The sequence below is a fragment of the Hippoglossus hippoglossus genome, chromosome 23, assembly GCF_009819705.1.
Source record: "Hippoglossus hippoglossus isolate fHipHip1 chromosome 23, fHipHip1.pri, whole genome shotgun sequence".
Taxonomy (NCBI): domain Eukaryota; kingdom Metazoa; phylum Chordata; class Actinopteri; order Pleuronectiformes; family Pleuronectidae; genus Hippoglossus; species Hippoglossus hippoglossus.
Window position 1 is genome coordinate 6,903,709 of NC_047173.1, and position 13,399 is coordinate 6,917,107.

The window sequence follows — 13,399 nt, forward strand, 5'->3', positions numbered from 1 at the left end:
AAAGCACACAGACACACACCGATATACAAATGCATGCATTATAAAAGGGAAATGAGGAGGCTTGCTGTGATCTGTGCACTAAGGCGCACACATGAACAGGCACATTAACTCATACCCTCAAACACAGTCCCACATGGCGCCCCAGGCAACACCACCTTCTATTGCCCCAGTCTCGCACTGGATGCAACTCGGGGCTGCGACCAGGGAGGTTAGGAGGGGGAAAAAATGATATCAGACAATGACGAGGCCGACTCTTGTATCTCATGTTCAGTATGTACGACTACACTGTAGTGTACAGTGTTTTGCCTGTCACCTCATTTTCCCCTCTCCCAGAACCAACATCTCTCTCCCTCTCTGTCCCCACACACCAGCTCTCCCTCCCTCTTTGTTTTTCCAATGAAAGCCACCGGTGAGCTTTGAAATATTCAAGCAGCGTGCTCCTCATATATTTTGGTATGCAACAGACTCCAAAGACCCCCTTTTTTATATGGTTTTGCTGCGGCGCCACCTGAAAATCACCTCTGCTTCATTTCATTAACTTGTTTGTCTCTGCCAACCTCCCCTCTCCCTCTGCCCCCTCCTTCCCACGGGGCTCGCTTAGATTTTGTGTAGATGGAAGGCGACGAAACAACCTGTTCCATTTTCGGGTAGAAAGGGATATTTCCTAAGTGCTATCTAAGTGTTTTGAGTTTTTCTTGTTGTGGAGAACAATACAGTCTTGACAGGATATTGATAATCAGCAATTACAACGTTCCCGACGTGGAAAGAAAGCGTACACTTCTGCCTCCGAATCCTGACCATAGGCAGAAAGGAAGGAGGAAGAACAAATAACATTTCCTTTTTTCATTTCAATCATTAAAGTGATGCATTTGGAATGACCGGGTGCATCGTAGCAGAAAGAAAGTGTGTAGTGGTTGTTGTTTCATTTGTTGGACATTTAATGATTTGAGAGTGGGCTTACATTTTAAATCTCTGGCCCTTCTTTTAGTCTGAAGACTTTTAGACTTGACAACACCTCTTGTATCTGTCTACCTCTTGAGATTACCCTTATTATTGGAGTATTGGTGGTGTGGAACTAATGGGATGAGCCATAGCGCCTTGACACAGGAAACATGGGAAAACAGATTCCTTGTCTAAGAGATTATGACAAGAATCTGAAATTAAAATCAGGCGAACATAATTTGCAAGAATCTGTTTTGCTGTCCTTGGAGGACAGATGCCCTGTCCACACATTTGTGGATATTAAAAAAAAGTCTTTGGGCCTTTCGTCTTCACAATATTTGTAAAGATGCCGTCCAAAGTGCAGATTTACAGCATCACTGTTTCTGTGTTTGCATGTGCTCATTTAAAACAGCATTTAGGACACAGTGACGTCACAGTTACTTCGCTCATGCCCACTATTGCTTTGTGTTTATCATAACAATTGCAGAAAACAACCGGCATTAGCCTTGGCTGCCAGTGTAGAAAGCAATATAGATTATCAATTACTAGCGTTGCTAACCCTTGTTGTCTTTGCTAGCAGCTATTGTGCAGTGGAATTCTGTATTTTACAATGATACAACTGCTAACACGAGTAAGAGACAAGCTGTTATTGAAGCATGCACATGCCCAGTGTACGTGAGTGGTCACTTGATTTGCGTTAGTATGGACGGGGCTTAAAACTGACACGCAGTCAAAATGCACGTGTGGTCAGAGATTGTTTTAGTTTGAAATCGCCATTTTCAAATAATGACGTAGTAGTATGGATGTAGCCTCAGCTCACTGAGCATGCTCAATATGTTCACTGATATTTGATAAATTGTTGATGTAGACTTTCACCTGTTTTTATGTTCTTGTCTAGACTGTGATATTTAGTAAAACAAAGGTTGTTTAATAAACAGAGGCGAAAATAATCCATAAAAAAACCCATCTGCTGTAGTGAAGACTAGGCTTGACTGAACTCAAATCTGAAGTTTCCCTATACCTTTGTTTTTAGTCTTTCACAGACAAACGTCACTACACACAAGAACACTGAGGGGGGTTTCTTTGCCCATACCAAAGTGGATGTGGGCAGCATGTGTACGTGCACAGATTCACTCAAAGTTGTTCTGTGTGTTGGCGCCAAATGTGAAATATGTATGTCAGCGTTTGAGGTTGCATGAAAAGAAAGTCCCATTACTCCCCCCATGCTAGCACCAGCACCTCTCTTTGTTTGATGGATGGGGCTTTGATAAGGGATGAGGAGGTGTGGGGTGTCGAGGCAGGTGAAGGTGTTTGGAGGAGAGAGTGCAGTGAGAAGCAAGAGAGAGTTGCATCTTACCAATCAAGCTGTCTTAACAAATAAAAATGAGAGATTTGGCGCGCGCAGCTTCCAAAGAACGACATTGTTGTGCTTATGTATAAAACAATGAGCTATGAGGTTATTTGGAAAGTGACAGAAACACAACATATCCCCAAAAAATAAGAGAGCGCTTGATGGGTGTGGCACAGCAAGGTGAGAGAGAGAGAGAGTGTGTGTGTGTGTGTGTGTGTGTGTCTGTGTATTTTGGGGGAAAGCATATGCACCAGAAAAACAAGCTAAACATCAAGTGTCCTTTAATTCACTGGGGCTGACAGCATTAAACAGCCACCCATAACCAAGATGGAAGTGTTTGCCTTGCAAAAAAATATTGAGAGAGAGAGTTCCAGCATGAACAAAATCTCCCCTTCTGTTCCCGAGTTATGGTGCAAAATAACGGCCAGCAGTCTCCATTAGATTAGCCAAGTTTAAAAGTATAAAAACTTGTGTTTAAAAAAGGTATTTGCAAAATTAAATATCAGTCATATCGTACGTAAGTAAGTCTTTCTGATGCTTTGTTTGTCATTAAGAAACAGTCTCGAAGTGCAGAGCTGTTGTGCCATTCAGCTTTCTTCTAAAGAAGTAAAGGTTACATTTTTATAGAATATACATATACCTATTTTTAACACTACATAACATGAAGACTAGTTTCTCTCCCTCTATCTTACTTACTCTTTGTTAGCACATTGCTACGCTTTTTATACCATGTTACAGCCGCCAACAGGCATTCTGTGGACTGTCTACTCATGGAACAACTGCTCTATAGCACTCTTAGTGGTCAAAATCTCAAAAGGATGCCTTTAATGTTACGTACATCCAAAGACAAAGGAGATGATGATAATTCAAATTCAGTGTCTGAATTTGCATTTAATCCACATTAGTTTATAACAAATAAATATCAACTTAAAAATTGATTTCTACATCTGTAGTCGTACAGCCAGACTCCCACAGCAAGTAAGGTGCTTCAGTTCAGCTGCTTTCTTCTAAATTAGCATGGCATGCCTCAATTTCTGCTTTCCACACATCTCACACTTTCAGAAATATACGCTCTTATGATTATAACCTGTAATTCCAATTGCCTAAGTTTGAGCTCTAGAGTTATAATTTATTCTCTTTTTTTTAGAGAATAACCGCTGAAGAGTTCAGTGAATGTGAAAGTTTTGCTTCATCATCAACGATCATTTGTTTGAGGAAAGATTAGGCAGGAACTTATGACAAAGAACTTGCCAGATGGTTATTTGTTAAAATAGGTTTTTTCTTTTACTCAATCTTCTCTACTTTAGATTCTCTACAAAATAGAGATGCATTGCTCATCTATTTCGTAGCTTTCTAAATTGACTTATTGTCTGTGTAATGTAAATGTATGTGTTTTTCATTAACTAATGTTTTGACTCTTTCTCTCTGTGCGTGTGTGTAAGATTTTCGAGCGGATCCTGTTTATTTGGGCGATCCGGCACCCCGCCAGTGGCTACGTGCAAGGAATCAACGACCTAGTCACGCCGTTCTTCGTGGTCTACGTCTTTGAATACATCGGTGAGTGCCATCTCTCTCTCTCTCTTTCTCTCTCCCTCTCTCTTTTTTCCATTTTCTCTTTCCTAGTCTTTTGTGGGATCTGAAGTGAGGATCATTTTTTGTATTTCTTTTGCCGGCCCTCAATTGAAAATGCTGCAGTTCTCAGTGCAGGGTGGCACCTTTTATTGCTGGCAAGACTTAGGATTTACATACTGGTTCACCACCACAGGTCACAGGGAATCAACCATTGGACCTTTGAGACAGTTTCATTATTCACAACGTTTTGGCAAATGAACTCCACCTACAGCTCTGTACCCTCTGTTCCTGTCTTTTCAGTTTTTTAGCTTTGTAGACTCTTTTCTTCCAGCAACATTATCTTTGCCTCTTTTCTCTTTTCAAACTTGCTGTCCTATCAATTTTATGAAAATGCCCATAAAAAAAAAAGAAAACCCTCAAAGTTCCTTGTTAATCCTGTGGATGGCAGGAGGAAAAGTAACAACAGTTTTAATAAGTAGAACTGATGCCCAGTTACTTGGTGACAAACCTCCAGTCCAATAGGTGGCAGTAATGCACCCCTACACGATGATCAGATATACATGGATGCGAAACGAATATCATATGTCAAAGTTCTCCAAGGTTGAACTCCACGCGAAAACCATGCTGTGGATTTGATTCACCACAGGAAACGAATGTTAAATGTGCCTCCTCCCTCGCACAGATTGGGAGTGAACGGTAAGCTGGTACATCAGCTAACTGCTACATTCACGTTATGTGTGACTCTGCCCTTAAAACTCAAAGAACTAATGTTATTGACCAATGGGGTTCTCTGAACAAATCCTGCCTCAGGCTCGACGCCGAATACTTAAAATGCCGAAATCCCTTTTGCTCTCCGAAAGGGAGAGCATGCATAATGAAACAGCGTTTGTGTCTCTTAGCGGCAGAGTCAAGGGATTGTAGTTGTTGACTTGTGTTTTTGCAAGAAGAATATCCATGTGAATATCCTGCAGGTGTGCAACCCTCATTGTAAAAGTGGACACACTGATTTGTGGATGTGCATGTTTTATCAATGAATTTGTTACGGGTGTGTGAATGTGCTTTGCACTATATTTACTGCAGCAACTGTAGCAAAAAAGGTTAAACTGTATAACTTTGATCTAAAAGTTATACAAGAGAGAGAGAGAGAGTGCGCCATGTGTAGTCTCAAGCGTCCCAGTTCATGTACATCACTGTTCTCTCTAGAGTCTCCCCCTGCTGTGTGTGTTTAGGATGTGCCACATCTACGCAGATGATTGCTTGTTTTACTTCCACAATTCATGCTTGTGACAGTATACCCACATCTGTTAGCAGCTGGAGGAGAAATGAAGACAGTCTGTCTTTCAAGGGTGATTTTAATTGTCAGAACAGACGAGCTACTCAAACATGTCTTCGTTAAACCATCATCCATCCAGAAGGTTGACAGAAAAGACAATAGTGACATGCAGTCATGATCTGAGTTATGTGTCAGTCATCATAATATACTGTATGGATTATTTGTATCCATTTTTTTGAACCACATTAATAATTCTATTTTTGTACATCAGATACACAAAAAAGTCTAGAGCATTAAAATAGGCAGAAGAAAATATATTTAATCAAACCTCCATATTTTTCACAATCTGCATATTTTTTTCCTAGTTTTTGTGAGTTTTTGTGAGTTTTCTCCAGCGCTAAGAAAACAGTTTGTTGTTTTTAATCAGTGTTTTTGCAGACAGTTCATGGGAAATGTAAGAAGTCAATGCCTCTGCATGCCTTCTTTGTGTGAAGAGTTTTTCTATACATATTCTCTGCTTATTTAGCTTTTTGTGCGATGCTTTGGTCCAAAAAAGCTTTACGAAACCACAATGCTCTGAACAGCACCTTATCTAGTTCGGACCGATTGTAGTCGCAGAGACACAATTAGGATCCACATGTTTTAGATGCTGGGAAGCATGCGAGAGGTTTGTCTCGGACTCTCCAGTGCTTCTATTTACTGCTGTTTGGAACACAACACCTGAGTAAAGCTCAGAGAAAATGAGGGCCTGTTTTTTCAAAGCATTTTTTTCTGCTTCTACTTTGTTTTACTTCACAACAACACCACAGACTAAAGTGCAGCCTCCAAAATTCAATCAACACCTCAGCATAACGGTTTCAAGCAAACCACAACACAAACCATACCCTTCAGAGTTGTGTTTGTCTCTGCTGTGTTTCATTAGACAATATTATATTTAGCCAGCTGGAAAGTTGGTGTATATTCTAAAAGAAGATTTTTCATCAACTTGAAACCATCAACATCTTCTACATAACAGTGACTGCTATTAAATCCATTATGATCCTACAAACTTAACTTACAAAACCCGTTAAGATGTCTCAAAACATTTCCACAGTAAATTTAAGAAACAACTTCAAACAAAAAGGAGTTTGGAATGATTTAGAAACGAAATGATTAGTTAATGTCATGGTATATTACTTGGGATTATGTGCCAGTCTGTATTTTGTCGTATTTCCTATTTTGGTTACAAGAAACCACATCAGAGGACAGCGTGTTTAGGTCTGGAAAATGATGTGTAACGGTTATTTTCTTAATCTTTAGTTATGATTCATTTGCTAAATTGAAAATACAAACAGTAGATTGCATAGATACATTTCTTGTCGTGTGAAGTGTATTATTAGGATGATACATCATCAAGAAAGTGTTTACGTGTCTCTGAGCCCTCGTGACAAGTTGTGTGATCGACTGATATAAAGCAGTGACTCTTTTTTTCATTTATCCTCTCTCGTCTTTCACCTTCTCATCGTTACATATCTCCCGTGTCGTGTTTCGTTTGCCATTTCTCTCACCCCTCCCTCTTCCTACTCCTTTCTTTATCCACCCCTACCTCTGTCTGCATTTGTTTCTCCTCTCTCTTTGCCGTTCTCTGTGGGTGAGTCGGGCTTAGTGTCAGATCATCAAAGCATCGCCCCGTGCTTTGTTCCCCTGCATCTCCATGTGCTGATGAGCCTTGAACAACATACACAGCCAACAAACCTTCAAACGTGCCTGGCTGGCGTCTTACATGATGATGTGATGAGCCGCATTGTTGTTGTTGTTGTTGTCTCTTGTTTTCTGGTATGGAGTGAGCTTTGGCTCTTTCATGAGGTGGGCCTAATTCTGCTCCTTTTTGGAGGGGCAGAAAGTTTGAGATATACCACCTCATGCTCTTGTGCTCTTTTGTTCTTTTGCTCTGACTTCTTGTCTTTTATTTTTGCATTCTGTTTTTCTTTTTTCGTTTACGGTGCATCCCTTCCTCTCTCTTCCCCTCCCTCCTTTGCGAGCTCAGGAGCGGCCCACATCTTGTCCTGCTATCGACAATGTTAAATCTAATTTAAAAACCAACCTTTTTAATCTTGCATGTAATTCAGCCTGATTCTGTCTCATGATTCTGCTAATGTCTTATCTCATTGACTTTTATCTTTTAATCCATTTCCCAATTGCGCTGTTTTCACTTTCTTTTATCCATACTTGTGTTGTTTTTCTTTTGCCATGATTGTCAAACACTTTGTCTCAACTTCTGTTGTTTATAATAGGTTATATAAATACAGGAAATATGACTTGACAAGACATGTTGAAAACAGGAAGTTGAATCTCTTAATATCTGAATTAATTTTTGAATGACGATGATTAAGATAATCAACTGAGGCCTGAGATACAAATTCAATTTTCAATTCAACCTATTGCCAGAAAGTATGACTTAAGTTTAATCAGGTAACATCAATCGGGCAACATCTCACAATTGTTTCTATACAGTTACATTTAGAGCATCTAAGAACAGCTGTGTAGAAGACATTCAAACGTACCAGGGATATTCAACATCTTGTCCTTTTATTTAAAAAAAAAAAATTACCTCCTGCACTTTTGCCATGTTTATTGTTGTCAGAAACTCGACTCTGTGCTGCCCGCTAGTGGTTGTATTGCTCAACAACCAAGCCAACATAAAATAAGCATGGAAGTGTGTAGGCAGTCACAGTTACATAGTTTGGAATAAATGATCCTCAGTGTAATCAGGTTAGGTGGATCGCTCACCAGCATGGATCCTATTTTAGTTGAATGGTGATATTTCTTTGTCCAGATTTGACTGGTAAAGTCATATTTACATTACAGAAGCACACATTCACCTCAATATTTATTGCCGCCGCCTTTATTTCTATCCAGGTGGCACAGTTCTCTAAGGGCATTTACTTCATTCACTGACTCCTCTATCGGCTCTGCAAGCACACCGTAACTTAGTTTTCCTTTTCACTCACACTAATGCAGGTGTTCAGATTTGATTTTCTAACCCCTTGACCCAAATTCCTGCTTGTTAAGACAAAGTGGTTTAAAGTCCTGAGCGAGTTTGAGTGACAGCCGGTATCTAAGGATGTGAGCAGGGGAATCTGATTAAGACTTTGACCTGTTTTGCAGCTGTTTACTTCTCCTGAACAAGTCTTTTCAGTCACTTTATTCTCTCGCTCAGATTTTCTTTCTTTTTTTCTGAGTCATATAACATCCGTGGCGTGGCACTGCGGTGCTTGTTCATCTTGCATACTCTCTACACTTCACCTTTCGATCATGCAACGTGGAATGATGGCTCGACCTCTTAACCACTCCATCTTCACAGACGCCAGATTCCATTAATGCCTGCCTGTTAATCCAAATTGAAAAACTCCAATTGGTAGATTATTGATAAACTCGTCTGGGGCCTTGGAGGGAGAAATACCTCTAAAGTGGTTGTGTATCCACTTGGACTGTTAAGCAATCTAGCAGGCCCCCCTCTTGTCAAAGAGAAATTGATTCAGAGAGTCAAACGTTTTTTTTTTGTTCCTCAACTTTGGGGCATGGCTCCGCTTCTGTCTTCTTCCTATCTTCCATAGCAGAGAGCCTCTCCCAGTAGCCGACTATAAAAGTCCTCTAATTAAGGCCAGGATTGGCCGTGACGGGCCGGAGAGCGGGCCGGTCCTCCTTTTATGTTGGTTACGGCCTTTGATTAGCGAGTGGATCCATAATGTAATCTGCATGCCAATGTCTGAGTATGGATCCACTCTGGAAAAAAAAGATGATGACAAGCAGGCAAGTAAGAGAAAGAGAGCAGGCAGTGAATCTGAAAATCCGAGGAGGTAAGGGTTTGACAACCGTGAATGAAAAAGATGCAGAACCGGAATGGAGACAAAGTAGTAGAAAATAACAGCAGCCAGAGGATCTGTTGGCAGGCTTAAGAGTAAAAAAGAGTGAGGGCATGGTGAATGACAAAGAAGTGACAAACAACAGAACAAACAAACAAGATTTTTTAAAAAAAAGGGGGAAATGACCGACTTAGAAAGTGCCCTGATGCTTTCAGGAAGCAGCAGAGCAAGGCAGCTCCCTCTCGCATCAACCAGGAAAGAATGGCCTGCTCCACCCTTTCACCATCCTCCAGTTTGAAGCTGAACTTGTCAGAACAGGCAGGAAGTGGCGAGCAGCAGTTTCTCTGTTGCTAGGATTTCACCAGGAATTCAACAGTTAGATCTGGACTGAGATGGTTGTGACCATGTGTGAACCCAGGGATTCTAATGTATAGAAATGATTTGTCTGATTAAAAACCCAACTATGAGCTTCACATATATGATGGTTCCAAATTGTGTCTTCAGCTTTGCCACAGTAAAGTTTTTTTCCTTTTTGTAAGTGGAAAAAATAGGTCAGAATTAGGGCTATGAAAGTTAAAAAAATCAGTTATTTATGGTACTAACATAATCTTTATAGTCAGAACATGACAAACATCGGAACATTTGAAATATCAGACATAAAACCCTCTGATAAAACCTTGCGCAATTATTTTCCTTGGGCTTGGCTTGTGATTATTTTCTGTGCACTAAATCTAATAATGGAAATAAATCCTATCAAACATTTATGAATCATTAGTGATATGTCTGTGGAGGAAAATCATACCGCAGTAATTGCTGTTATTCTCTTGTTGCTCAGCCTTTTTCCAAATGTAAATTAAAGAGAAGCTACTTTAAAGTAAGAGCCTCGAAGCTGCAAAAATCTATATTTTTATTATAATAATGGAGTAAATTACTGTGTGTAACGTGAAATATGTCACATTTATGACCCAACATAGAAATATCCCCATTTTTGCAGTTTACCTCAGCAGTGTAGAGCTTTTAGCATCGTTCAGCTTATTAGCTGGTTTTTGGGGACTCAATTTCTGTAACATCCCTGCTCTTTTAAGCCATGTTTCAGCAGACAGCTCTTTTCATTAAAAACACTTCAGTTACCCACAGTACAGCACCAAATGGTAGACGGACAAAAGTTTTCAACGACCTGGTGAATATTGCTGAGCATTCAGCCACTAAAGAACCAGATGTTTTTTTTTGTGAGGTAATGGAGAATAAAGCCAGACAAATGCATGTTGTGAACATTAGTCCTCAGCGAATGGCTATAAATACGACTCTAAAGAGACGTTAAACCTGCTCTGTTTGTGCCACATATGTAAATCAGCAAGCTCACAAGTAAACAGTGTCGGCTACAAAGGTGACATTGTGTTGTGTTGAAAACATTTCTCACGTAAGGTTTACCGATGACCTACAGCATATAAAGGTCACAGTTAATTAATTGAGCAGTTTAGCACAGTTTTCATTTCACTAACAAAGTTTGAGGCTTCACATTTATGGCTGCTGACATACTGCAGCAGCTTGTATGAGCTGTCTATACTTGCTAGTCAAACACTGTCTGTATTTTTTTCAAAATATTTTTACATATTTATTCTCCGAGAGAAAATGTATCCTTGTTCTTAAAAGTCCTGATGCACTTTCTACCATTTCGCAGACACGTGTTGTCATGCTTGTAGAAATGGGATAATGCGTTTGGTGAGCGGGGGGGCCCTTGAGGAAGCAAGGATGGGGACAAATCTGAAATGTTCTAGGTTAAGTATGTTTTTAAAATTTAAATTCATTTCATTGCAACAGAAGTGGAGGCTCATCTTCAAACGGCAATGTGATTTAGCAAAGAAAGGGGTTTGAAGAAGGAGAATCCTCAGCCAGTTCCACAACTCCACTTACACCACTTAGTGAGGGGCAAGCAGAGGTAAAGGGGCAAATAAGGTGTCCAGGCAACCAGAGTCATCAGTGAAATCAGGAAGTTTGTGGTGATGTGTGGTTGTGCTTGTTAGGAGAGACGGAGCAAGAGGAGCACTATGCCTGTGCGTTTGAGGTCCTGATACTACTGTGGAAGATGTCTGTGTGTGTGTGTTGTCGCCGAATCGCAGGCCTTTTTAAAACACGAAGACATCTCGGATCCCTAGACACACTCTTTTTTTTCTCAGAAAGCTACTTTCAGCTTTCGCAAATGCAGAAAATGTGTACTTCCTCTCGCAACATGCTCGCAACATCACTTATGCAGAGCAACTGGTGTCTGCTGAGGGCACATTTGTAAATTATACACACGCAACTTTTTTTACTCGGCTTCAGTAAGATCAGCTTGACACCTGTTTTTTTTTTCATTGAAATTTTACATAGTTTAAAAGAAATATCACATTTGCTGCACAGCAACAAAAAAAATGCCATATTGGTACCAATTGGAGAAAATAGGAGAAAGGAGAGATTAACTCACCACATGTTGTATTTAAAAGCTAACTGCAGCCAAACAAAGGTTATTGACACTGTAGACAGTGTGTGTAGATCTGTCTTCAGTTTTGCTTCACCGGTGTATTTCTAAATAAAAAGAGAAGCCTCACGTTGCCAACATTTCTTCTTTTAGTCGCTGCAGTTGTTTAACTTTAATTGACTGTGATTCTTTCAGAACACGCAGATGCTGGATATCGTTTTGTTCAGCTGCTTTTTTAACCACACACCAGGGACTGTTTTACCACATTAGGGCTACAGATTGAAGATTGGGCAGTAACAAATTGTTGTCTGTGTCTCAGTGATTTCATTGCTTTTTAATACACGTTTATTTGGTTATTCGTGCATGAATAAAAGGAAGCAGGTGTTTGTATCTTTTTGTGGTTTATTTCAGGCGTATTATACATGTTTGAGAATATCTTAAAAAATACATTCACAGTAATACTTTATTGTAACTCTCTAAAGGTATACATGATTTGAACTTTTCTCTCAACTCCCTTTTTCTTTCTCTTTTGTTTTACTTTTCTTTCATGTACATTCAACACTTCAGTTGCTCTACCAGGTGAAAAGTATCTTTCTTAAAGCTTGTAGTTATCTTCTCAACCTTTCTGAACATGTTTGTCAGGGTAAGTGTGCGTGTGTATGTGTGTGAGCACGTATCCAATCAGGCTACCTCAGTGAAACAACTTAATTATGACCTTTTGTACAACTAGCAGGTGGTAGAAATGTGTTAAATATTCCTCTCTTACCCAAATGTATCAAATAACAGCTCGGAGCATCTCATTCTCTACCTGGTGGCTGGCTGCAGTATAGGTCATAAACTCTGCCTCCTCCATGTTAGTGGAAGGGACATGAACCAAACTAAAAAGTCAAATCCATTTTTCCAAAAGATGGTTTCTGTCATTTTAGATAGTTCCTATCACACTGATTGCTCAAGTGTTAATGTTTACTGTAAGTTTTTTTTTTTTTAAAAAAGGGTGCTATCACGGCTTAATCCCTACTGCACAGGTAGTTGGTCCCAATGCGCAAGATGGCAGCGTTCGTATTATGGATATATTGGATTTAATTCTGGATAGTGGGAGAAAGAGCAGACGCGTTGTCCCCATTTATATACAATCCATTAAACGTGCAGACACTCTGCTTACATGCATACTCTCTCTGAGTATCATTTTGATAGTGTGTATCTGTATGATCCATTCTACACAATACTAGTGGCTAGTTTCTCCCCACCTGCAAAGGAAGCCAGCTTTCTCTAATACTAGAACAGGGACTGACTGTGATGGACAACCTAAATGCTGGTAATGTACCACAAGGAGGCAGTTGAAGAACCTATATAACTATATAGTGTACAACCATTTAGTACAGAGCCTTAGAAGAGAGTGAGAGAACTGCTGAAACAGAAATGTGTCTTTAAAATGCCAGTGTGGAGAATGGACCACTTTAACATGTATGGAGACACACAGCCTCTGCATTGTCATTGTGTGTGTGTGGAGGGGGGGGGGGGCACAGCATTACAGATGGCTGGTGGAAGAGCTAGGTGAAGCACCCAGGGACTGAGCAGGGAAGATGGAAGTAAACTGTCAGTCAGCTGTGATGAAATGCCTGCAGCAGAGTAACACTACACAACACACACACACAGAGGACCCAGACTGGTGAGGCGAGCTGCCCCAAACACACACACACTCATACACAGTACATGGACTGAAGCTGATATCTCGTGTGTAACAAGAAGAGTCTGAACTGACTTGATGAAAACAGAAGCTTACATCCAACTGACACTGGAATCTGTGTATATTCTCTTCTGAGACTTAAACTGGAGCGTCATCAGCTGTTAAATCAATAATCTGCCTGAATCCATCAGTTCAGTTTGTATTCTTTAATAGGCCGCAGTTTGGTTTTATGTTCGGTACGTCTGCTTCACTCTGAGCAGTCGTGGCCCTT

The 13,399-nt window shown here is 40.2% G+C and overlaps 1 protein-coding gene across 2 annotated transcripts in view; it reads left to right on the plus strand.

Annotated features, from left to right (window-relative positions):
* The window catches only part of tbc1d22a (TBC1 domain family, member 22a), a 119,245-nt gene that overhangs the window by 38,137 nt on the left and 67,709 nt on the right, over positions 1-13,399 (plus strand). For both annotated transcript variants that reach the window (XM_034578222.1, XM_034578221.1), the window contains exon 9: positions 3,736-3,850. In XM_034578222.1, the coding sequence (XP_034434113.1) occupies positions 3,736-3,850 (115 nt within the window). The remainder of the gene's footprint in view (positions 1-3,735; positions 3,851-13,399) is intronic.